This window comes from Bidens hawaiensis, unplaced genomic scaffold, assembly GCF_021521415.1.
Source record: "Bidens hawaiensis isolate Kalapana, Puna unplaced genomic scaffold, B.hawaiensis_p1.1 tig00001575_1, whole genome shotgun sequence".
In the NCBI taxonomy this organism is placed as follows: Eukaryota; Viridiplantae; Streptophyta; class Magnoliopsida; order Asterales; family Asteraceae; genus Bidens; species Bidens hawaiensis.
In genome coordinates, this window is record NW_027491088.1 from 3,245,839 (window position 1) to 3,271,402 (window position 25,564).

At 36.4% G+C, this 25,564-nt stretch overlaps 4 protein-coding genes and 1 pseudogene across 5 annotated transcripts; 4 read left to right on the forward strand and 1 right to left on the reverse strand.

Moving 5' to 3' along the window:
- Positions 1-304: 304 nt before the first annotated feature.
- On the forward strand, positions 305-2,165 carry LOC143588048 (glyoxylate/hydroxypyruvate/pyruvate reductase 2KGR-like). 2 transcript variants are annotated; one of them, XM_077069165.1, is made up of 2 exons: positions 305-726; positions 1,539-2,165. In XM_077069165.1, exons 1-2 carry the CDS (start codon positions 313-315, stop codon positions 2,055-2,057), a joined length of 933 nt encoding a protein of 310 aa, XP_076925280.1. In that variant the 5' UTR covers positions 305-312; the 3' UTR covers positions 2,058-2,165. The 2 variants fall into 2 exon arrangements, with proteins under 2 accessions (XP_076925280.1, XP_076925284.1); XM_077069169.1 differs by having other exon boundaries at positions 305-674; positions 1,544-2,165.
- A 353-nt stretch (positions 2,166-2,518) lies between these two features.
- LOC143586821 (rop guanine nucleotide exchange factor 12-like) lies at positions 2,519-4,846 on the forward strand. Its single transcript, XM_077068287.1, has 7 exons — positions 2,519-2,661; positions 2,771-2,887; positions 2,962-3,113; positions 3,666-3,740; positions 3,846-4,115; positions 4,266-4,586; positions 4,667-4,846. The coding sequence occupies exons 1-7, from the start codon at positions 2,574-2,576 to the stop codon at positions 4,844-4,846; spliced, it is 1,203 nt and encodes a 400-aa protein (XP_076924402.1). The 5' UTR covers positions 2,519-2,573.
- LOC143588065 (photosystem I reaction center subunit VI, chloroplastic-like) lies at positions 4,706-6,636 on the reverse strand. The gene is made up of 3 exons (XM_077069177.1): positions 6,448-6,636; positions 6,217-6,343; positions 4,706-5,165 (listed from the first exon to the last, which is right to left on the reverse strand). The coding sequence occupies exons 1-3, from the start codon at positions 6,564-6,566 to the stop codon at positions 4,986-4,988; spliced, it is 426 nt and encodes a 141-aa protein (XP_076925292.1). The 5' UTR covers positions 6,567-6,636; the 3' UTR covers positions 4,706-4,985.
- Positions 6,637-9,204: 2,568 nt separating this feature from the next.
- On the forward strand, positions 9,205-9,772 carry LOC143588073 (small ribosomal subunit protein uS17c pseudogene; annotated as a pseudogene).
- A 2,073-nt stretch (positions 9,773-11,845) lies between these two features.
- On the forward strand, positions 11,846-20,989 carry LOC143588038 (golgin candidate 5-like). The gene is made up of 20 exons (XM_077069159.1): positions 11,846-12,060; positions 12,132-12,330; positions 12,804-13,603; positions 13,681-13,752; positions 13,895-13,969; positions 17,907-18,021; positions 18,109-18,170; positions 18,253-18,300; positions 18,382-18,666; positions 18,751-18,810; positions 18,886-18,969; positions 19,052-19,117; positions 19,205-19,303; positions 19,408-19,626; positions 19,708-19,801; positions 19,870-20,078; positions 20,162-20,221; positions 20,306-20,419; positions 20,532-20,606; positions 20,693-20,989. The coding sequence occupies exons 2-20, from the start codon at positions 12,174-12,176 to the stop codon at positions 20,726-20,728; spliced, it is 2,730 nt and encodes a 909-aa protein (XP_076925274.1). The 5' UTR covers positions 11,846-12,060; positions 12,132-12,173; the 3' UTR covers positions 20,729-20,989.
- Positions 20,990-25,564: the final 4,575 nt, after the last annotated feature.

The window sequence follows — 25,564 nt, forward strand, 5'->3', positions numbered from 1 at the left end:
TAAGCTCATCTCGAGCTCATGTGCAGTATCTTAAAAGAGTCAAATCTCGACTCAAACTCGTTAGAGAGTAAAAAAACACAGTTAAAATTTAAAATTACATTAACTCAACAAACCTAAACAATCTTCTAATACAAGACTCCAGCTCAGACTCAATAACTAAACAAACTTTATTTGAGGTTCAATATTAGCTCGGGCTTAACGGGCCTTTTTATCAATAAGACCGGGTCCTAATAAAGGATTGGTTTTGCATGGTGAATCAGTCGTACACTGAGAGCATACACATTAGCTTCTGTTGTTACTGTAACAATAACAATGAAATCATCCATGGGTGTATTAATAACATACCCAATGTCCACTTACCTCCAACACCAACTCAACAACCGCTTCACGCTCTTCCGCCTGTGGGACCTCCCTACCAGCCACAACCACGCCGGCTCAATCCAAGCCGTCGTCGGAAGCACACACATCGGCGCCGACCGACAACTCATTGACTCGTTACCGGCTCTGGAGATCGTATCCAGCTTCAGCGTCGGATTAGACAAGGTCGATTTGGATTATTGCAAGCACAAAGGAATTAGGGTTACTAATACGCCTGATGTGTTAACTGACGATGTAGCCGATTTAGCCATCGGCTTGATTTTAGCCACGTTGAGACGGATTTGTGAGTCTGATAAGTATGTTAGGAGTGGATTGTGGAAGCAAAATGATTTCAAATTGACGATGAAGGTTCGATTATTATTATTATTATTATTCATTGATTTACTGATCTAATAATAATTAACGTACTGAACGTACCAATAATTAGAACCGTTTTAAACTAGAGTAATGCATTAGTAATGTAAATGCAGAACAAAAATGAAATAAAGTAATAATAATTAGTTAATTACTCATTGTACTTAGTGCAAAAGCTGTTGCGTGTAAACTAGCTAAGCCCGAGCCCCACTAGGCCAGAGCTTGACTCTTTTGACTTACGAGAGCTCTAGCTAGCTTTGTTTGACTTACGAGAGCTCGAGCTCGAGCTCGGATTTTTTGACTTACTAGAGCTCGAGCTTGGCTCGTTTGATTTGCTCAAGCTCAAGCTCATGCAGTCGAGCTTGGCTCGTGTGTAGTTTTTTCAAGCTTGGGCTCAACACGTTTATTATTTATTAATTAATTTATATACATTTTTTCTTTTTATTTTATATATTTTGAAATTAACATCAAACGAGCCTAAGCTCGTGGCTTGTGCTCGTGTAGTACCTTAAACGAGCCAAAAAGTTTGGCTTGAGCTCGGTTGTGGAGTGTGAAATAATTGCATAAAAGTCCAAAAGAAGTAAAATTTAAAAATACACAAGGCTGACGAGCGTAAACGAGCTTTATTTGAGGCTCGGGCTTGGCTCGTTTTGAGCTTTTTAGCAATCCGATCTTCAGGGACTCGCGAGCGACTCTGCTCGTTTGCACCCCTAATGTAAGGGCCCGTAATAATAATTACTCTAGTTATATATGTATGTTTAGCACGTTAAATTAATTTTATTTGATCCTAACACTAATAATTGCAGTTCAGTGGGAAAAAAGTTGGAATTGTAGGATTAGGAAGAATTGGTACAGCAATTGCTAAGAGAGCTGAATCATTCAACTGTTCTATTAGCTACCATTCTAGATCAAAGAAACCAGAACTGAAATACAAGTACTTTCCTAATATTATTGAACTGGCTTCAAATAGTGAGATTATGGTGGTGGCGTGTGCGTTAACAGACGAAACACATCACATAATAAACCGGGAAGTTATTGATGCGCTTGGTCCCAAGGGGGTTCTTATTAACATTGGAAGGGGGTCACATGTAGATGAGCCTGAACTGGTGGCTGCTCTTATTGAAGGGCGGTTAGGTGGTGCTGGTCTTGATGTGTACGAGAATGAGCCGGACGTGCCCGAGGAGTTGTTTGGTCTTGATAATGTGGTGGTGGTGCCTCATGTTGGGAGTAGTACTGTGGAAACTGAGACTGATATGGCTGATCTTGTGGTTAGGAACCTTGAGGCTCATTTTTCGAAGAAACCGTTGTTAACTCCAGTCGTTTAGATTTAAGTATGGTGACTGTTTTCATCTTTGTTATTAGATTAGTTCATTAAGTTTTCTTAACTTTGTTGAAGATTGGTTTACTTAATATATATAGTGAGCCATTTTTTATGTGTTATACTTCTTATATGTATCTGATTTTATTCTCGTAACCATGCGTGATACGTTACATTAAGAGCCTATGAGCCTGTAAATTGTATAGAATCCTTGATATGTTTTTATAAATATCAAGTTACATAGGTTTCTATTAATAATCCATACTGTCAATTTGATAGATAATCATCATATATATGTAAACAATGAGTTATACATGATTTTATATATTTGCAAAATGAGTTTGAGTGATATGTATGGTATATATTAAAATATCAAATCCTTTTGCTCTCATCCTTCCATGCAAACTATCCCCCCCCCTCATTTTTGTCATCCATCTTATTCAGAAAGCAACGTTAAGAATCCGTTCAATCGGCTTGTCTTCATCTTCATTGTAACAACCCTCCCTCGCTGCTCGAATTCAAAATGGTTCGAGCAGTGGAGGACGACGAACAAAATGCAAATTCTGGATTAGGTGATGTAAGCACCTCCAATAATGACGACAAAACCTCAGGTAACTAATGGTTTTTATTTTTAAACGCCTCAGTTTTGCTGCCGTTTGCCTTCTTTTTCGATGTGAACACTACTCATTTGAATTGTTATTAATTGAGATGGAATTGCAGATATGGAACAGATGAAGGAAAAGTTCACGAAATTGCTTTTAGGCGAGGATATGTCGGGAGGAGGAAAGGGAGTTTCATCCGCTTTAGCTTTGTCAAATGCCATTACAAATCTAGCAGGTAACAAACGTATCACGCATTCGATGTTTTACACGTGGAAAACTGTGTTTTAATCATGGATTCAATGAATTCAGCTTCTGTGTTTGGGGAACAATCGAGATTAGAACCCATGCCGCCTGAAAGACAGACCAGATGGCGGAAAGAAATGGATTGGCTATTGTCGGTCACCGATCACATTGTTGAATTTGTGGCATCGAAACAAAATACTAATGGTGTGAACATGGAGGTAAAGCTCTCTTTTTTCTATATCTTGAATATTAAGACAGATGGATTTGATCATATTTAGAATGGCCAGGGCTAAACATTTTATCCTTAACACTTTTTCGCCAAATCATACAGGCCATATCACCGTATATGGCCCATATAATATCGCGAAATATATACAGGCTCGTAAAAGGTGTTATATGTGCTGCTTATAGTTTGTAACTTTGTATGACTTTATTGAAACTGACTTATGCTCCAGCGGTGTGTTGTATCTGGAGTCATATGGGCCGTAAGATGTAAAAGTTTGCTTTATAAGACTCGTATGACTTTTCCCCAAAACATACGGGCCTATTACCCTATATAGCCCATATATCGGCTGAAATGATCATACGTGCTTGTATAAGGTGTCATACGAGCTGGTTATACGGCTCATATAGCTTTATTGAAACCAGCTTATGTGATAGTGGCATGTTGTGTCACAAGTCTTATGGGTCATATGATGTAAAAGCTTGCTATATATATCATGTTCAGCAGCGTCACCCTTTAGAATTGATAAGTTGTAAAATGTGAATAGGTTATGGTTACAAGGCAACGGAGCGACCTACACATGAACATTCCAGCATTAAGGAAGCTTGATGCCATGCTCATTGTATGTACTTAATCATGCAATATTGAAATTTCATGTTTGAGGTGTATATTCTAGTTCAGTAATTTGACCCATTGTGTTAATAATATGTAATGTGTTGGTAAACAGGAATGCCTAGATAATTTTAAAGGCGACCATGAGTTTACTTATGTATCTAAAAATGACAATGAAGCAAAAAGCATGAAGAAGAGAGAAGAGGATAAATGGTGGTTACCGACTCCAAAGGTTCCTGAGAATGGTTTATCAGACGCCACAAGGAAATGGTTGCAATTTCAAAAGGACTCGGTTCATCAAGTGCTCAAAGCAGCTCTAGCCATTAACGCCCAAATTTTAATGGAGATGGAAGTCCCCGAAAGCTATACCGAAACCCTTCCAAAGGTAGCTTATTGCTTATAGGCTTATAGCTATAAGTGAGATTTTCTTATATACGTTTGTTTGTTTGTTTGATTAACTTGACAATAATTTGAAATTGTCACCTAGAAGAATATTATGCTATACGCGATTGAATGTAGATGATTTTAATGGCAGAATGGACGGGCATGCCTAGGAGACTATATCTACAAGAGCATAACCGTTGACCACTTTGATCCCGATGTCTTTCTTTCATCTATGGATTTAACTGTAGATCATAAACTTGTTGACCTCAAGAATAGAATCGAAGCATCTGTGGTGATATGGAAACGGAAGATGTCTGCTAAAGATGGACGGTCAGGATGGGGTTCAGGTGTGAGTTTGGAGAAAAGAGAACAGTTTGAAGATCGAGCAGAAACAATCTTACTAATACTTAAACAACGGTACCCTGGTATCCCTCAATCTACACTAGAAATCAGCAAAATCGAAAACAATCGAGTAAGAAACGTTTAATATGTTTTGGGAATCATAAAAGATTACAAAAAATTCATGCTTTTGTTATTTTCTTGATTCTTTAGGATGTTGGACACGCGATTCTTGAAAGCTATTCAAGAATATTAGAAAGTTTAGCGCATAAAGTGTTGTCGCGTATAGAAGATGTACAACACGCAGATGCTCTTACACAAGATCCATCTTCTCAAAGTTTGAAGATGAATTCTCTTAAAGGTTCATTGAAGATAGAAACATCAGGTAAATAAATTCCCAATAACACATGAATTCAAACTGTCGAAAGATTATACAAGTCTCGGGAATAGAACCAAACATACATACATACTTACAATGGCAAAGATACATTGAACATATATATGCTAAAATGTTTGTTGGTTGTTGAACAGATTAGATTTTGCCACGTGGACCAAGCTTGGGTGGCTTTTGTGGGCCCTTGACTATCGGTAACACGTCGCCTGTGGCGGTGGAGCTGAAGTAAGCAAGGGTGGAACCACCTCCCAATATCAAGAACTTGAGGAGTAAACCTCTCTTGGTGAAGGGTGCAGCGAATGTCTCAAAGAACTTGCTCTGCAATCAAAATTGTACATTTATAACTTCTTGTATACATACTGTACAACACAACTAGTAAAGATTAATGGTCATACAATCTTTGTCAATTGTGGAAAGTCCACTCAAAAGTGCAACAATTTCTAGTTTATATTTCCTTTATTTTGACAACCTTTCAAGAATTAAATCGGGTTGATGGGTTGAATTCTTTAACCTGAACCGGCCCATATATTTGTGTGTCGTGATGTTCTTTTGTGAATAGAGTAATACCTAGTGACTTAGTAAGTAATAACAACTTAGACAATAAATTATTCTGGTTCAAATGAAACATTTTTTGTAATTGGTATCCTTTTAATTGTTTTTCACTTTTTCCTTCTTTATTTCTCAATTTCGGTAAGCAAACTTGGTTATATAAAATAACTCGAGTTCTATATTCATTATTATTTATCAACAAGATAAAAGATGAAATTCTTATTTTCGTAAAGTAAAATCAGGCAAAAAAAAAAGATCTTCTCGTCATATATAATTCAAATCTATTAAATATAGAATTTTTTATCTTTCTATATCTTACGATAATCCTATTTTGACGAAGAATCCCTGCTGGATGGGATTCTAACAAACCCTTCAATATAATTCAATATAAATAGAATCTTAATAAGTGAAATCTAATTCATTTTTAATAAGCTTTTTGCTTAATAAACGAAATTCACGAATCGTAAATCAAAGAATGAATAGTTACAACTAATAAATAATGTCTTGGAAATTAAGAGGTGAAAATTAATAGTCAGAGGAATAATATTTATAAAAGAAATCAAATTTTATTTTCACACTTTATAGATAAACCATCTAGTATATAAATATAACTTTTTTAAAAACACTCCCAAGGGGTTAACAAGTTAAGTTATTTATTAAACGGGTTGTGTTTATTTTAACCCATTATTAAACATACATGACGTCTTTGTTTTAACACGCGGGTCATGTTAGCTTAACCAAAACCTACTTTTTTCCGTGCTGTGTTCGGGTTGTGTTTCCGGGAATTACCTAACCTAAGCATTATTATGTGAATATATACCTGGAGTGAGTTGTAGGGTGAAGGAGCATCCGAACCATACACATCCCATTGACCAGTAGTGTTACCCAAATCTTCCAAGTCAAAGTAGACACTCTTGTCACCATATTTAGCCACCACAGCTCCAGCTCTATAATATTACCCAAAACAAACAAACACATATTAATCTAAGTAAACAAAGTTAACCCAAAACAGTGAATATATATATATATATATATATAATATTAATCTTACTTGTAAGAGGTGGGTTTAACACTCTGGCGAGAAGGCTTCATGGTAACCTTGGTACCAGCAAGGGAACTGCCACTAAGGCCCTTGATGGTGGTGGGTGTGAAGGTTGCAAGAGAAGCCATTTGTTGTAAAAGATTACAAGGCTAAGGATGTGTGGTGGTGGTGTTAAATGTGAATATTTGTGAATCAAGTCGATGGGTGTGAGTGAGTATATATACCATATCAATATGGAATGAAAGATGAAGAAGAAATAGAGGATGGTGTGGTGGGGTTGGTTTGCATGGCTTTGAAAGTGCCACGTGGATATTGTGTTTGTAGAAGATCTTGATTGGTTGATGAGGGATAAGCCTATCTCATCATGATTTTAATAATATCCTCTATATATCTATTGTAAATTTGTAATATTATTTTTGTAACTTTTGTTGATGATAGATTGATACCTCTAGATAAATTTAAAATAATCTGTCAATGAAGTCTGTGTTTGGCATGGGTTTAATTTTATTTACCGTTTAATTAAGAAAACAAAATTGAATTATATAGCTAAAAAAAGTTTATACTTTTGTTTTTAAAATAAATTTAAATTAAAACTAATGATATATGCATTGCTTTTAAACTATTCATCAAATAAAAATAAAAGAATTATCAATAGTGGAGTCATAAAAGTGTGGCTACATTGTGTGGTTATCCAGGCTGTCTCTGCTAAATACACGCTTGAATATAATCCTCTCACAAAACTTGTTTGTGGACTTGTGTTTTATGAACGTCTCATCTTCATCTATCCTTCACGCCGGCTACCTTCTCATCCCTCTCTTCTTTGCTTAATCTAAAAATGTCACTGCTCTAACTATTACCTGCTCTATAACCATTAAATAAGTCCATAGTTAAAACTCAAGGATGATACACCTTTGCATTATTCATAAAATCAAAAAAAAAAAAAAAAATTGAAATGCTTTTATATTCTTTTATAATCTTTCATAAAAAGGTTAATGATATTTCTATTATTGCTAACTGAAACACATCTATAATGTTATTTATATATTTTGAAAGCAGTGAAAAGATTCAATTAACTAATTCTTAACGTACATTAATGTACGCACGCGAATCTTGTTTTTCACGAATCGATCCATGAAATCACATCCCAACAGCTCGGAATTGTCAATACATATCCAACTAATCATTGGTTAACCGAAAAAACAGTTTTAGATCGTTAATCGATCAATTTTTTACTTTTTTCACGAAGACCGTTTTCTGAGCCTTTTAGGTTTTTGCTGAGCGTTTAAGTTTTTGTGAGCGTTTTCTGAGCGTTTTAGGTTTTTGCCTTTGTTTTTTTATCTTTGAACGTCTCGCGTACCTCTCGTACGTTAAGCATTAGCATACAGTATCTCAAATGAATAACCAACACAACAATAGGATGCGTAACTTGTAATACATTAAGTTGTCTAATTTGTTACTTCTATATGTATAATGCTTCAACAGTTCCTCATTTCATTATTGACAATTCATTTCACTATTATTCAAGTTTCGATACTAATCTTTAAATTTCTTTTGGGCAACAGTTCCTCATATAACCCTCTTCAAACCAAACACAACATAAAGCAAGAGATTTCAGTCTATTGACTTCCTGACTCGTTATATAACAAAAGTCTCTAAAATCAAGTTTATTTGAGTAGTTAGAAACCACAATCGCTAAAATCATGGCGGAACATGGTTCGGTTTTAAAAAAAACCTAACTAACCGAACCTTCAATTGTTAAAAAAGTTTTGTTTCAGGATTTTTTATTTTGTTATTTAAGCTTGAAAGTTTTAAGTTGAACTGGTCCAAAATAATGAATCTTGGGTGTAAATAATTTTGTTAATTAATAGAAAAATGATTACTGATTGTTATACAATTGGACTAATAAGCATAAAACCAACAATCTTAGAGCATCCACAATAACAAACCTTCACAAACCGTCACATCGTCACCACATCATATTCCAAACTTTTCTAAAAAACTATACTTTTTTCCACAACAACAAAACTCTACAAACCTATTAAAAAATTATTAAAGTTATACATACAAGTGAAAAGATCTAATACACTAATCTTAACGTACATTAACGTACACGAATCCCGTTTTTCACGAATCGATCCATGAAATCACATCCCAACATCTCGGAATCGTCAATACATATCCAATTAATCATTGGTTAACCGAAAAAAACAGTTTTGGATCGTTAATCGATCAGTTTTTTACCTTTTTCAGGAAGACTGTTTTCTGAGCGTTTTAGGTTTTTGGCTGAGCATTTAAGTTTTCGTGAGCGATTTCTGAGCGCTTTAGGTTTTTGCCTTTGAGCGTCTCGCGTACCTCTTGTACGTTAAGGCATTAGCGTACAGTATCTCTACCCATACATATAATATGTGTATTTATATATGTATGTGAGATAGAGAGAGAGAGTGAAGCCACGTAAGGTTTGTTTCGAGTTTGCATGAGCAAATTTTCCTCTTAAAAACCTTTCTCTACAATGGTGAATTTTATTTGTCTTGGGTTTGCCATCCGCCACGTAAGTTTACAAGGCCAAGTACTCTTTGAGTATTCACTCGTTACAAGGTACGTCACCGATGTGAGTTTCTTTAAATTCACTAGAATATTGTTCTCTGTCAGAATCACACCTAATCGATTGACTTTTGTTTAACAGTCCTAACCGAACGACCACCATAACAATGATAAGACACGCACCACAAGATCACAAACACACAATCTCAAAACCTCATTATCATCTTCATCATCCAAAACTCTTATCCACTACACCATGTCTCTTCTCCGACTCCCTCTATCCCAATTCAAAACCCTAACTCTCTCCACCCCATTCCTCCATGGCACCACCACCAAACCCACACCCACCCACCACCACCTCCACGTCACCCCAATTCGCGCCATGCGGTCACTCCAAGGCCGCGTAATCTGCACCACCAACGACAAAACCGTCAACGTTGAAGTCGTCCGTCTGGCGCCTCACCCCAAGTACAAGCGTAGAGTCAGGAAGAAGAAGAAGTTTCAAGCCCATGACCCTGACAACCAGTTTGAAGTTGGGGATATTGTTCAGCTTGAGAAGTGTAAGCCCATTAGCAAGAAGAAGACGTTTCTTGCGGTTCCGGTTCCTAAACGACCCGGTTCGAAGAAGCCGACTGATGTCGAATCGATTCCGTTGGAGTCTGAGGGTTCCGAGCAGGTTTAGGTCCACAATGTTTGTTGTTTATTGTTGTTTTTGTTTAATTATGGTGTAAACTTGCTGTTTGTGATCAAATTCAACACTTTTAGTATAATGCAGGCAAGGTGTTTGATTATATGTCTCAGAGATGTGGTTTTAATTCAACATGATTGTTCTTCGTTTCGATTAGTTTTAGTTCTATTTGAGTTAGGCTTTTTGTAAAATGTTAATGGGCAAGGTTTGACGGGCTCGATTCTGAAATTAACGAGACTAAGATCGAGCCAACGAGCCGAGTTTGGGTTGATTTTGGCTCGGTTACAAAAATGAGTTAACTCAGCTCAGATTGTTTCGAGTCAATTTTCAATTTAGCTAGTTTTATTTGAACTTTTATCGAGCGAGCTGCGAGCTTTTTGAACAGCCCTAATACATTCCGACCACGTTTTAATTTGAAACATTGTTTTACTAATTGAGGACGATGGTATGTTTATATTATGGTTTTGGTTCGAATGTTTTGAGAAATCAAGTATTTGGTTGTCAGGTTTGGGAAATTACCTCTTTGGTTCTCATTGTAACACGTTTGGTCCTTGATACAGTACATTGTTAGTTTGCTCGGTTGCAGAGTGCCTTTATTGCTCTGGGGTTGCAATTTGCGAAGGGCCTTTGTCGTTTCTTCGCACCATTGCATGAACTCTGCCCTTATGATGCAGCTTTGTGACTTTGTTGTCGCCACTGTACCGCCGTTCATATATTAAAAGGTGACCAAGACGTCTGGTACCAGTATATAAAATCACCGAGATTTGATTCATTGATTTGATTGAAATAACTGACCTAGAAATCTGATTATGAGTGGAAGATAGATGTGAGTTACTAAAATGAATTCGTCTAGAAGTCATCGGTCATTCGGTTCCATTGGTTGCCAATAGGCCCTGATCAGAAGTTATGTCCGATATCAATCAATAAAATTAATAAGTATCTAACATTATGTCTCTATTCTTTGGCATTCAAAACATGCCAGTGATATTTATTCAACTAGCTTTTACATTTTTTTTAATTGCGGCTCTTAGAATCGTACCTTCACCATGGTGAGGAGTAATGCTAATTACCACTCGGGCACTCCCTATGAAGGCAACCAGGTTGATTCAAGTAAATTGTGATTTTAAAAGAAACAAACGTAAATTGATATTTTAAAAGAAACAAACGTAAATTCATAACTAGATTCATATTATTTGATAAAACTAACTTTTATGAACAAGAAAACATAAATTTATAAATGAAATATTTGGTTGATTTAAATTAAAGTTGTATAATTATTGTTGTTTATACTATGTATATTAAAGTAGAACCAAATGCTACAATAACTTTTGGTCAATTCGCAAGGTGTTAACTTAGTATTCGAGATGTACAATGTAAACATTATGGCTTGTTTTGTTTCTTCTATTGTCGAGTGCTATTGACATACCAATTTCATGACAAAGCAAACCGATACAAACCAACAACACATGTACCAACGTCATTATTATCAGCACCCATTTTTATGGTTTCCAATCAATATAAAACATATATCAATATCCTATTTTAAAAGAGTGAACTGCGGTTTTTCGTTCTTGTGGTTTGTCCAAATATGCGGTTTTAGTCCAATAGTTTCAAATTTGCAATTTTCATTCATGTGATTTTATTTCACTTGTAATTAACCCCGAATTCATTAACCCCGTTAAGTCTGGTCGCTAAACCTATAAGCGTGGGGGACAATTTTGTCCTTTTCCCCCTCAAATACACCCAGCCCTTCACGTTAGGGGGCTTGCAAATTAGGAGTGAGGTTTATTTGGGAAAAAATGACAAAATTACCCTCACATGAGGAGCACGCTGATGAGTTTAACGACCATACTTAACGGGGTTAATGAATTCAGGTTTAATTGCAAGTGAAATGAAACCACATGAACGAAAATCACAAATTTGAAACTATAAAACTAAAACAACAGATTTAGACAAATTATAAGGACGAAAAACACAGTTTACTCATTTTAAAATAAGTAATGGAGTCGATATAATCAAAACCGATACATTTATGTAAAACCCCACCGCAACGCCCATATACATTCATCTACTACTAGTTTTGTTACATAAAAACAAAAGAAAAAAACATACGTATGAAGCTCGGATATACATATCAGATCGGTTCCGTAAGAAACTCAAAATCGCAACTCGAAATATTGTAACTGCACCGTCACACTCCGGTGGTAGAACCCGAGATCCCTGGGCTATCGATATTATTATTCGTCTCTTTCGCACACTTGATTTCCGCTCAACAGTCACCATTCACTTGATCTGATCTCTACACTTATTAGTATTATTATCATCCTACACTGGAACCAGCTGCCACGTCATCAATCAAATCAGTCAGATTCAGTTCGAATCCATAAGTAAAAGTACGTATTGAATTAGTAGTTATAAACCTAGATCCGTGCCTAATGTTTATTTGTTTTTTTAATCAATGTAGGGTTTGAGAATTGGGGATAGTTATTAAGTTATAGGTTAGAAGATGGATTGGTTTAGTGGGAAGGTTTCGTTAGGGAACTTTCCGGATTTATCCGATGCCGTGAACAAGATCAGTGCGGGCGTTAAGACTATCGAAAAGAATTTCGATAATGCGCTTGGGTTGGAAGAGAATCCTGATGGTGCTTCTTCCACTTCCGAAGGTAAATTCTCCGTTTGAGTTGAAATCGATCCCTGTTATATGTTGTATTTGTACAAACAGGTCGAAATTACATTCGTTGGTTCGCTATAAGTAGGCAAATTGGGTTTTAATAATCCAAATTTTGATCTGTTTGTTTATGATAATCCATATGACAATCCCACTTGCATAATCGTCTTAGGTTTACACACGATTTCGCTCACAAGCAATGTACATTTTATTTTATCGTTTTGCTCATAATCATCACTGTGAGCAAAATCCATTGGAAAGCCTGTGTAAATTTATGGTAATTATGCCTCACGAGTGTCATTGGTCAAATTGTAAGTATGGCTTACTATGCGCTAATGAGTCATGGATTCGATTATTAAAATCCAACTTGTCTTACAAGTTACAAGAATGAACACTGTGATATGTGTTTTTTTTTGAACGGTTGAATACCAGTTACTTATCAGTTATCTATCTCTTGTTTATGCCCAGCTTCCGGGACTTCAGGGTTATGGTCTACAGATTTAATGTCTTTTATTGGTAAGAAAGATGAGGAAGAAGATGAAAATTCTGAGTCTTCAGAGAAGCCTGAATCTTTAAGCCATCCATTAAAATCTCCAGAACTTGAAACTGATGTTCATGCTACGACTACCAGTGAACATGATGAATCAGATGTTAAGACTTTGAATCCCGAAGAGCATCAGGAAAGAAATATTACAGAAGAAGCAGATAGCAGGGCTGATACAAATATTGTTGATGAGCTGGCACATGAGATCACTGACATCGACCTAAAAACGAATGATGAACAAAATCCAAATATTGGAATATCTGAAGAGCCGAGTGTAGAACGTCCTGACCAGTTAGAGCCAACAGAACATAAGTCAACAGAACATGAGTCCACAGGTTCTGAAGACCAAGTGACTGGTACCGCCCCCGAGTCAAACGAGGTGGACCGGCCTCTTGATTTGCAGAAAACTGAGAATGAACCAAAGGTTCAAGAAGCAGAAGAGACTATGCAGGAAGCTTCAGAAACTGAGAGTGTTGATGTGGCAGCTGATGTGGCGAGTGAAGTCAGTGAACCAGCTATACAAGTTTCAGATGATGCTTCTGAGATGGTTCCTGAAGTGGTTTCAAATACAAATGCTAGTGAACAGGAAACTGACATTAAAGAACTGTCGAGTTCTGGAAGAAATTTGGCTGAAAATTCAGATGCAATTGATGAGTTGGAGAAGGTGAAGAAAGAGATGAAGATGATGGAGACTGCACTTTTAGGTGCTGCTAAACAAGCTCAGGTACATAAACATGAACAATTAGTTAATACTTGTTTTGTTGGTTATAAAGGTTTTAATGGGCTGAAACATGTTTCCAGACAAAAGCTGATGAAATTGCAAACCTAATGAATGAGAATGAACAGCTGAAGTCTTTGCTTGAGGAACAAAGGGTAAGTACACAATATAATTGTTTTAACTGAGTAGTTTTTGACGGATTACCTGTATATAAATGCACGTGTGTTGTTGTATATTGTTGGTTTATTAATTGGTTCACTATATATATATATATATATATATATATATATTAAACAGAGAAAATCAAATGAAGCTGAAGTCGAGTCCCTAAGAGAAGAGTATCATCAAAGGGTCTCAACTCTTGAGAGAAAGGTAAACTTTTTTTATATTCTAAATTATGTTTCAAATTTCAACTTAAAAAAACATTTTATTAAGAACACGCTTCTTATACAAAGTATAACACTTGAAAGAAGTGACTTATGGGTAAAGCTACACTTGAAAGAATAAACGAGTCATGGGCGACCAATTTTTAATCAGTTAATAACTTTGAAACTCCTTGTCAGCATATACAATATTTTTAGATAGTTTTATATGCTAAATGGATACATATAATGGCTAAAACTACGAATCAGTTAGATATCTAAAATCAAAAGAAAATATGTTGCCGGAGATGATAGATACATAAATATTTATAGAGAAGAGAATAAAATAATAGTTAATATATATTTTTATGTAGCATTTTGGACCAAACTACTCGTACGCCAATGCATTTTGTTGGGTTCGTAGGCCTTGTTGGCCCGGTTTATTATATGAAGTCAAAAGAGGAGACGGGTGTGGGCGGTCGGGCCCAAGCCCGGCCCGGTTTAGATTTCTTGCATAATAATTTACTAACCCTAGTTCAGTCTCTATATAAACAACATTATGTACTTGTAATATTTGTCACTCAATAAAGAAATACCTAGTTGCCACCCGTGGACGTAGGTCAGTTTAGACCGAACCACGTTAAATCCTCGTGTTCGTTTATTGCTTTCGTGTCGTGTTCAGTTTCGTGTGTGCGTTTAATCCTAACAAGTGGTATCTAGAGCTTAGGTTCGGATCACACGAAGAACACGTGAACCAGCCGAGTCGCCGCCAAACCATCCAGCCGCCGCCACCCTACTGCGCTAGGGTTCCGCCGCCGCTACGGTTCTCCGATTGTCGTTAGGGTTTACGCCGCCGCTGTTTCGCCGCCACTAAACCCAGCCCGACGATCGCGACTAGGGTTCAGTCCACCGCCATACACCATCGTAAGCCAACGCTTGTTGTTTTTTGAGTTGCAGAAGATAGGGTTGATCTAGTGTTTCGTTTTTTGGCAGCCGCCAAATTAACCCAGCGGTCACCGGGTTCGTCTTGTTGGTCATCAGTTCGATTAGGGTTTGCCGGCAGTAGTGCCACCCTATTACCGATTTGTTCGATCGTCATTCAAGAAGCATCAACCGCTAAAAGTCGTGTCGGGCAGTCTAGCCGACAGAACTGAGTAACCAGCTGCCGTTACGGGTTTGTGGTCGAAGTATAAGTGTGGTAGCCGAGCAGTGAAGCCGGCTTGATTACCTGTTATCGCTGATCAGCCTAACCAAACCAAGAACAAGTTGAATCAGGATTCTATTTTTCATTGAAGAATCGTTGTCAAGTCAGAAGAAGCGTTAAAGAAACGGAGAACCAGTGCCAACCGTGTTTGTCAGGTTTATCGTTTCAGTTTAAAGTTTCGGTTTCTGATTTTCAGTTCGATATTCCGCTGCGTATAAATAGGTTGATTTTTTTAACAGAGTTCAGTAGAACAGTCGTTAAGTTCAGGCTCGTGTTGCTGTGTCTGTCTCTGTTTTTTATCCAGTTTTTCGTTTTAGTCATTGTCATGGCAGAAGACGGAAAGGTTTCGATACAGAAGTTTGACGGACAGAAGTTCAGTTGGTGGAAGATGCAGATTGAGGCACTACTTTGTCAGAAAGACTTGGATGTAGTGCTTGAGGATGAAAAACCAGAAAAGTTGTCAGAAGCAGATTGGAAGAAGTTAGACAAGAAAGCTAGGGCTTGTATTACATTGTCGTTGTCGGAAGATGTGGCGTTTAACGTCATGAAAGAAACCACAGCCCGTGGTATGATGGACGCACTATCCAACATGTATGAGAAGCCTTCGGCAGCGAATAAGGTCTATCTTATCCGAGAGCTAGTGACAACTCGAATGAAAGAGGGTGGGTCAGTTACAACTCATATCAATAATCTTAATTCGATCTTGTCCCGCTTAGTGTCAGTTGACATTAAGTTTGATGATGAAGTTCAAGGCCTCTTGTTATTATCCTCTTTGCCCGACAGTTGGTCGCAAACAGTGACTGCAGTTTGTAGTTCGTCTACAAATATTACTTTCGATGGGATTCGAGATCTGATTCTGGGAGAAGATTCAAGACGCAGAAGTTCAGGTGAATCATCAGGCAATATGCTAGTCACAGAAGGTAGAGGTAGGGGAAAACAGCAAGGCAGTGGGAGCAGGAAGAGGAGTCAGTCTAAGACTCGTAAGGATATTGAATGTTGGGGTTGTAAAGAGAAAGGACACTTCAGGAATCAGTGTCCGAATGGTAAGAAAGAGGTGAACGTTACAGAAGACGACACAGATGACGGGGTCAGTAGTGATGAGGCTTTGGTTTGTAGTGTTGAGAGTAGCGTTGATGCTTGGGTGATGGATTCTGGTGCATCGTTTCATGCCACTCACTGTAGTGAAACGATGAAGAATCTTAAATTTGGGGATTTTGGAAAGGTTCGACTAGCGAATGATGATATTTTAGAGGTTACGGGTATGGGAGACGTTGATTTGATAACTTCAGCCGGTACTTCTTGGACTTTGAAAGACGTGAGGGTTATTCCAAGTTTGAAGAAACGTTTGATTTCAGTTGGGCAGTTGGATGACCAAGGGCACGATGTTAAGTTCGGGAATGGGCAGTGGAAAGTAGTCAAAGGGAATCTCGTGGTTGCTCGTGGCACGAAAATGGGTTCATTGTATATGGTCGGCATGTTATCGAAAGGAGGGGTTCCAGTTTTGGTGAAAGACAGAGTCCGGTTCACAGAATCTCGTGGGCAGAAGAAGGTTCGTTTTGCAAGTAACAAATCCAGAGCCAAAGTGAAGATTCAGGATGAACGAGCTAGGAAGGTTAAATCAGTTGGGGGACATCGTGACAGTGGGAGCACAGATCGTGTTTCAGTTACAGTTCCAGGTCGACAGTGGATTAAGAAAACCAGTATTCCAGCTGTAAAAGTCTCTCCAGTGAATTACTTGCTGAATATGGAGAGTGTTTGTTCTCAGGTTATCTCAGGATCTGGTAGTTCGTTACAGTGGGAGCCGGTAGGGACAGAGAACGGGTCAGGGGCAGTTTCAGCCATGACTGACGTGTTGGAGCTCCGGGGAGCTTCAACGGGCCTTCAGGTTAATTGATGAGAAGGCGGTGGCAACTAGAAGAAGTTTAATGTTCAGATTACAGAAGTACAATCAGGAGTGCAGACGAGAGTACTCAAGGCCTCCGAGTGGGAGATTGTTGGGTTCGTAGGCCTTGTTGGCCCGGTTTATTATATGAAGTCAAAAGAGGAGACGGGTGTGGGCGGTCGGGCCCAAGCCCGGCCCGGTTTAGATTTCTTGCATAATAATTTACTAACCCTAGTTCAGTCTCTATATAAACAACATTATGTACTTGTAATATTTGTCACTCAATAAAGAAATACCTAGTTGCCACCCGTGGACGTAGGTCAGTTTAGACCGAACCACGTTAAATCCTCGTGTTCGTTTATTGCTTTCGTGTCGTGTTCAGTTTCGTGTGTGCGTTTAATCCTAACACATTTTTGACATACTGTTGGCGTGAGTGGTAATTAATGCCACTCACAAACAAACTTTTTGTTAAAATTGCATTAATATGTGTATTTTGGTCCATTAATGCTATATTTTTAATTTCAGAAAAAGATTTTAACTGTTATTTCATTTCTCTATTTCTCTTATCTCTAAATCTTTATGTACTCATCATCACTGACAACGTATATTCATTTGCATTTTATATATCGAATTGATGCGCACTTATAGCAATTATGTATCTGTTTTGTATATAAAAATATTGTATATGCTGCGAAAGAGTTTAAAAGTTATTACTTGATTAAAAGTGTCCCTCCTCTCACCCCCAATGACATGTTCATTCTTTCAAATGTAACTTCATCCACAACTCACTTCTTTCAAGTGTTATATTTTGTGTAAGCGTATCATCTGTTTCTAAATATGAACTAAAAGCTCTAAAATTAGGTGTACGCCCTCACTAGGGAAAGAGATACACTACGCAGAGAGCAAAATAAAAAAAGTGACGCAGCTGCCCTTCTCAAGGAAAAAGATGAAATCATCACTCAAGTTATGGCAGAAGGTAAGCAATATTGTATTTTGGTATATGCATTTTTTTTGTAATATCTAGATATATAATTATTATCTTTTTCTTTTTTTGTTCATTTAGGTGAAGAGCTTTCAAAGAAACAAGCTGCCCAAGAATCAACCATTAGGAAACTACGTGCCCAGGTATAAAATTTAATTAACTTATCTTTAAAAGCCAAAACCTGCAGCCTGGCATGACTAGTTGCTTTTCTTGGGTGAATTCTAGATCAGAGAGTTTGAAGAAGAGAAGAAAGGACTGTTAACAAAGCTAGAGGTAGTTATGTTTTCTAATCAACTTATATTTGTAGTGTGATTTCTACAATTATATTATATTATTTGAGTAACTTGTTATTAGGTTGAAGAGAGCAAGGTAGAGAGTATAAAGAGGGACAAGGCTGCTACTGAGAAGTTACTCCAAGAAACAATAGAGAAAAGCCACACTGAGTTAGCAACTCAAAAAGAGTACTACACAAGTGCATTAAATGCAGCCAAAGAAGCTGAAGCATTAGCAGAATCACGTGCAAATGATGAAGCCAGAGTTGAACTAGAAAGCCGCATAAAGGAATCTGAAGAACGTGAAGCTATGTTAGTTCAAACCCTAGAAGAATTAAGGCAAACTCTCAGCAGAAAAGAGCAGCAGGTTTGCATTTCAAATACCCAACTCTTTATTTATTTGTTAAATTTATTGTGTTTTGCTTAAATTTGTTATATTTTGTTGTTGCAGGCGGTTTTTAGAGAAGATATGCTAAGGAGAGACATCGAGGATCTTCAAAAAAGATACCAAGTCTGTCTTTTTATTAGTTTTCATTTGTTTTGTAATTAGTTAATTAATTTATCACTATGTAATGTTGGCCACTAGGCAAGTGAGCGTCGATGTGAAGAGTTGGTTACACAGGTTCCAGAGTCTACTAGGCCTCTTCTGAGGCAGATTGAGGCTATTCAGGTTTTTGTTTTTATTTTATTTTTAGTTTACACACGGTGTCACCTTCTATACACGTTTAATTACACATTTTTTTTTAATTTAGGAAACAAGTGCTAGAAAGGCAGAGGCTTGGAATGCTGTGGAGAGATCACTAAACTCACGGCTTCAGGTCTTACTCCTACACAATAATAATCATCATCATCATACTTATGCTGTTGAAATTAATAGTAATAGTAATAATATTTAAAATTCACAGGAAGCAGAGGCCAAAGCTGCAGGAGCAGAGGAAAGAGAGCATTCGGTTAACGAACGCTTATCCCAAACATTATCTCGCATAAACGTTCTAGAAGCTCAGGTAGTTACTCTTTAGTGGTTATTAGATGATTAAGTTTAATTGAAATTGGCGAGTGTAGGTTGGATTATTATTTTTTACAATGATAACTTGATAATTTGCTGTAGATATCATGTTTAAGAGCCGAGCAAACACAACTAACAAGGTCCCTTGAAAAAGAAAGACAAAGAGCAGCAGAAAGCCGGCAGGATTACCTGGCACTAAAAGAGGAGGCTGATACTAATGAAGGTCACGTGAGTCAACTTCAACAAGAAATAAGTCAACTCAAGCAGAAACATAAACAAGAGCTACACGAAGCCTTAACACACCGTGAACTTCTGCAGCAGGTACCATCAAATTTAATTTAAAATACTATACATGTTCTAAAAGTTATAAAAATTATATAATTATGATGATGATGATTACAGAATATAGAACGTGAAAAAACCGCACGTTTGGAACTTGAAAAGTCTGCTCTTGAGCAAAATAAGATATCCAGAACAAAATCCACAAGTGATAATGGTAAATGATTTGAATTCTTATTCTTTACTTTTTGAATGCTTTACTTATTGTTGGCTTTTCATGTGCAGGTTTGACCCGCAAACTTTCTAGTGCTAGCAGTTTGAGTAGTATGGAGGAAAGTTTTTATCTGCAAGCATCTTTGGACTCATCTGATACTCTCTCAAAAAGAAGAAATCTTGGAGATACTTCATATTATTTAAAAAGCAAAACACCAAATGCCTTTGAAGCTGCCCTTAGACAAAAGGAGGGTGAACTTGCATCTTACATGTCTAGATTGGTAATTTCACATCTTCTATCAACTTAATTACGTAATATATATATTATAAGACATGTTTAATAGTATTAATTATTTTATTTTAGGCGTCCATGGAGTCTATTCGGGACTCTCTTGCTGAAGAGTTGGTTAAAATGACTGCAGAGGTACATTTCTTGATCTGATTATTATTTTACCTTTGCATTCTTACTCATTTTAACATTCATTGCGGACTTATTATTATTGTGCAGTGTGAAAAATTAAGGTCAGAAGTGTCTCAGCTGCCAAGCATGAAGGCAGAAATGGAAGCATTAAGACGCAGGCACTCTGCTGCACTTGAGTTGATGGGTGAACGTGACGAGGAGGTAAAACAATATAAATAGTGTGTTTAACTATGATGATAAAAACAATATAATCATATTATTTTGATTCGACCCGTTTGAGATAAACCCATTCATAAGTTATGTAATTTTGTAGCTTGAAGAGCTTTGGGCTGATATTATGGACTTGAAGGAGATGTACCGAGAACAAGTAAACATTCTTGTAAATAAGGTATTTAATCTGCCAATCAGGGTTAATAATAATGACTTGAACGTGATAGTTTTGATCTGATTTTGACCAATTGTTCGTGTTTCCAGATTCAGGTTTTGAGTACCTCGATCAGTGCTGCTTAAAGGAGAGGTCAATTCCTAAGGGAGCAAATTATACAATTCAACGTGCGAGAACTGATTTTGTTTTTAAATGATATTAACGTATTGTGGTACTGATTTTTTGAGAGCTCTACTAATATCTTTTGTAACGAAATACTATAATCGTTGCCCTAGTGGTTGATACATAAAAATATAGAATGGTCTATTTTCGCTAGTACGTTAAATAACTAATTTCGATACACACAATTATACTATGTATCAAGTTGGATATATTATGATACAGTTAATCCTTAAGAGTGTATAATCTGAATTATTGAGATTCATTAGGAATTGAAACATACATGTGTGGATTTAATAGGGAATGTTTTTTGTGAAAAAGGGATGGAACAGAATCTGCATACTGCTCACTCAACCAACCAATACTCAGTAGAACTCAACCAAGACTACTCGGCCCACTACTTGTTTAGTTCGGGGTGGTTTCCACATGGTACTCCGCTACTCAGGGGTAAATGACGCTCATCGTGAATAATCGCAACTGAATTTAGCGATCACCGTTTTATTATTCAGAAAATATTTATTATTTATTCATAATATTTATTTCTTATCAAATTATCAAAATAAATGTATATTTAAAAATTTTATATAAGTTATACATAATAATAACATAACAAGTTATTTATACTAAAAAAATTATTATAATATTTGTTTTTTTATATAAAGTTAAAACATATTTTGATTTGTTTAGGTTTAAATAAAATTTTGGCCCAAATTACTGGTAAAACAACCTCCATCCAAATAAATATTATTATTGACGTATCAGTTTGCGTTTGTAAATAAAAAAAAAAAAAAAAAAAAAAAAATTCACCACCGTTTTCACAGCATGCAACGATTGTTTGTTGTAATGTCGTCTTATTTTATTTAGATAAATATATAGTTTTATGATGTAAACTATTCATAGTGTTTTAGTTTTGGTCCGGGTTCGGGTTTTTTAGGGCCGGGTATCTCGGGTTTTTCGGTCCGGACCTAAATGTGCACACCCCTACTTTGCACACAAACTGTTTGATAAAATGCCACAATATAGAAACTGATGAACCGTAAACTACCAGTTGATTTTTTCGGATTTTAAAATCAGTTTTAAGGGTTTTATGTGGGGGTGTAAACGAGACGAGCTTGGTTCGTTTTGTTATGAGAGCTCGAGCTCGGTTCGTTTCAAGTTTGTTTTTTGTTTATAAAACTCGAGGTCGGCTTGTGCGTCGTTTTTTCTAGCTCGGGCTTGTCTCGTTTATCACAATAATTAATTTATATAGTTGTTTAATATTTTTTTATATAATTAGAAAAAACTTCAATGAGCCAAAACTCGGCTTGAGCTTGGTTGTATAGTGTTGAATTAATACATAGAAGTCCAAAAGAGGTAAAACTTAAAAACACATAAGGAACGACAAGCCTTAACCAGCTTTACATACAAATCTCAGTCTTGGGCTTGATAGTTAATTAACGAGCTTTGTTTGAGGCTTGAGCTCGATAAACCTCGGCTTTTACAAGCATCGACCCGATCTCGAGTCGTTGGAGCAACAATTTGCGGATGTGTGGGTGAAAGGTTTTGTTAAACAATCTTTTCCAAAGCCAGACTCAACACTTGGTTAGTCAAACTCGGTTTTTTTTTGCCCAAGAGATCGAAGTAACTCGTCCGAGAGCTATGGAACTTGCGTGTTCAAATGCACAACAGGCAATGGTCAAGGTTAAGTAGTCTCTTCAGCTGTATTTATATGTTTTTTTTTCTTATAATTTGTCAGCTCTATTTATATGACTTTATTTTCTTATATGTTTGTCAAATTTATACATATTCATATATTTGTATAGATTTTATGAATTCATAATAATTCGATTAATGTTGTGAATTTGTATCAGTTTTTGGTTTATTTTGCTTTGTATCTATTTATGTGATTCTGGATTGATTACAAATAGAATAAAGCTGGAAAAAGTCTTTTTTTTTCCCTCTTAAAATCTGCAGTACATTCAGCAACAGAATATTGACAGATAATTTGCCACTAAAACCTTTTTATTTTTAGTGTTTAAAGGAGTGCATAACTTTTGGTTCACAACAAATCCGATGACTCATATAGATTAGTTTTGCTGCCTTTTCTTAAAGCCACGTTGAGTAACTCACGTTAGTAGTTTTAACTGATCAAAACACGACTATGAAGCAGGTTGTTGATAGTGTCCTTGGACAAATCAATTCATAGCCTGTCTATTGGCATGTCATGAAGAAACTCCCATGTAAGGTAATACATTCATTTCTTGGTAACTCTGATCAAACACATGTAAATATGTTACAACATATAAGTATATTTCCTTAACTAATGCCTATTTTTTTTACGGACAAGCAATAGAAGATTACATATACATATGCTAATTCAACGCCTACATTGTTTTACATACATATACATAAAAAATGCATACATTTCCACATACATATTATACACAATGAATAACGGATAAACCTGACGGGTTTTTTTTTCGTTTTCAAATTTCTGGTGATTTGTTTAACAGTTAAACCTTTGAAGGTCTATTTATAAGTTGGTGTGGAATGTATGCATCGAGCTGTCTAAGTTTGAAATACGATGAAATTTGTTGAAGAATAACGGTTACACGAACACGAGTGCTTAAAGGATATGTTTGCCATTAAGGAGTAGTGAGTTCTTGGCTACTTTATGGATATCCTGATTTGCTGCTTGACGAAAACAACATTAAGATGTGAAGGCTTAAACGCACGCTTTAAAGTTAATTCGAATGGGACCAACACGATTGTTCAGTTTTCGCTGTACTTTAACACTAATACGGATGGCCAAAAGTACAACCAACGTCTACTTGAGCAAAACACTACGAATTCCACACCAAAATTTATCGCAAAATTAGTTATTGAACAACATGCGGCTGAGATATACGCTTGAACTATATTTCTGGAAGTCCAAAATGAGATAACTAATGGTAAAGAGTATGCTGCTGAAAAAAAGGGCAAAAGAGTTATAAGTTACATAGCTAATTGTGTGTTGAATCGAACCTTCATTTATATGATTGTCCATCAAGACATGTCTTATACTGTCAATGAATTCGAGGTAATTTTTTTATTTGTATTTGAGGCTATATTTTACACCAACCTATGTTATCTAGTGTTGTATTTTCTAGTTATCTGTTCTAAAAGGCCGTTGTATGAACAAATTAGACAGATTTGCTAGAGTTACGTCTAGGATAGGAGTTCGTGGAGACGTAGGATTAGGGTTAAGGATCTTTAGGGAAGGGTACGCTTTAGCTGGACTTTGCTTTTTAGTGGCTTCCAGTAACATTGTATATTGGTTTGTTTTATGATTTTCTATATGGTACTCTGTTTCTATTTCATATCCTCTGCTAGTGGTAGCTTTCTATTTCTGCAGTTTAGAAAGTGTCACCAGCACGCTAGCACTATATATTTATGTTCTTTGATGCGAGTATTTTCTAGAGCCGAGGGTGTCACTAGAAGCAACTTCTCTATCAATAGCTTTGCTTTGGGTATGATTTCTACTAGGTATGGTTGTGGTTCTTTGTTGTTTCAAAAAGTAGGTTACACTCGACTAGAATAATAATTCCGCGACATGTTCCTGCATTGGATTCAAAGGTATTGGGCACCTTTTTCGATATGTATTTTTTTTTCGCGTTTAGATGTTGAGTCAATTTATCTTGTTCCATAACATTGGCCAACGAACAATTGAAGACGGAGATGGATGCCGACGAAGGACTGCGACAACAGGCGGAGCTTTAATGCGCTAGGAGGCTGAGTGAATGACTTAGTATTTGACACGAAACTTCAAGAATGTTCCGGATGTCTATACAAGCTACGGATGGTTATTTTGTTACTGACTATGTCTTGATATGGAAAGAATGATTACCACTGTTGACGAAGATAGCTACAGCGGATACATTGTTCCTACAAAGGATGTTTCTGTCAAAGTCAAAGAGTTGACTTTGACAGATTAAATGGGTTAACCTGGTGTAACTTACTCGATTGTCAGTTAGTATACATCATCTGCGCTTAACTTACAAGCTTTGATCAAGTTGCTGATAATAAACTTTTAATCGTAGCTTTGACATTCTGTGATCTGTAACACGAACAAATCTTTCTGCAATTCTAACAAAGATGCTGATTTACTCAGTGGTGTTCTTGAGTTTGTTTAATTACGATCCTACTATCAATACACTCCACATTTATTTTGTTTTTAATCTCTTTTAACATTTAAAAAACACACTCCATTATCCCTCTCTAAAGTCTAATCCAAACACAACCAAAGGGTTTCACTCACTACAATATTAATACACTTTCCCATTAATATCACCCATGAAATTCATACCTTTTGATCAATGCTTTCATCAAGAGATCAAGATCTTTGATCAAAATCAAATACTCTTTATCAAGATTCACTGCATATGCATCATTTCTTATCGATAATTCAAATATACTTGAGCTATGCTTTTCTAGCAACTGCAACATGGATATTTTGTTAATCTATGTTCATGTTATATATGTTAGTTATTTGTGTAAAGCTTTTGCCGTTAGCACTTCAGTTGGATTCAACAGTCGAATTTTTGCCAAAGTTTTTTTTATTGCAGCATCTACTCTCGTTAGTTTTAAGATCGCATATTTTTAACCCATTAGATTATTTATTTCACTTACGGTTATGTTCAACCCATGAAGCAAAAGATCTAAGTTGTATTGATTGCCGTTAGTTTATTGTTTCTTTCTTATGATCTAAACTTGCTTTTGGTAAGTCTTTAAATTTAGTGGATACAAGAATGGAGCTTGTTTTTCAACTAAATTTGTTATGTAAG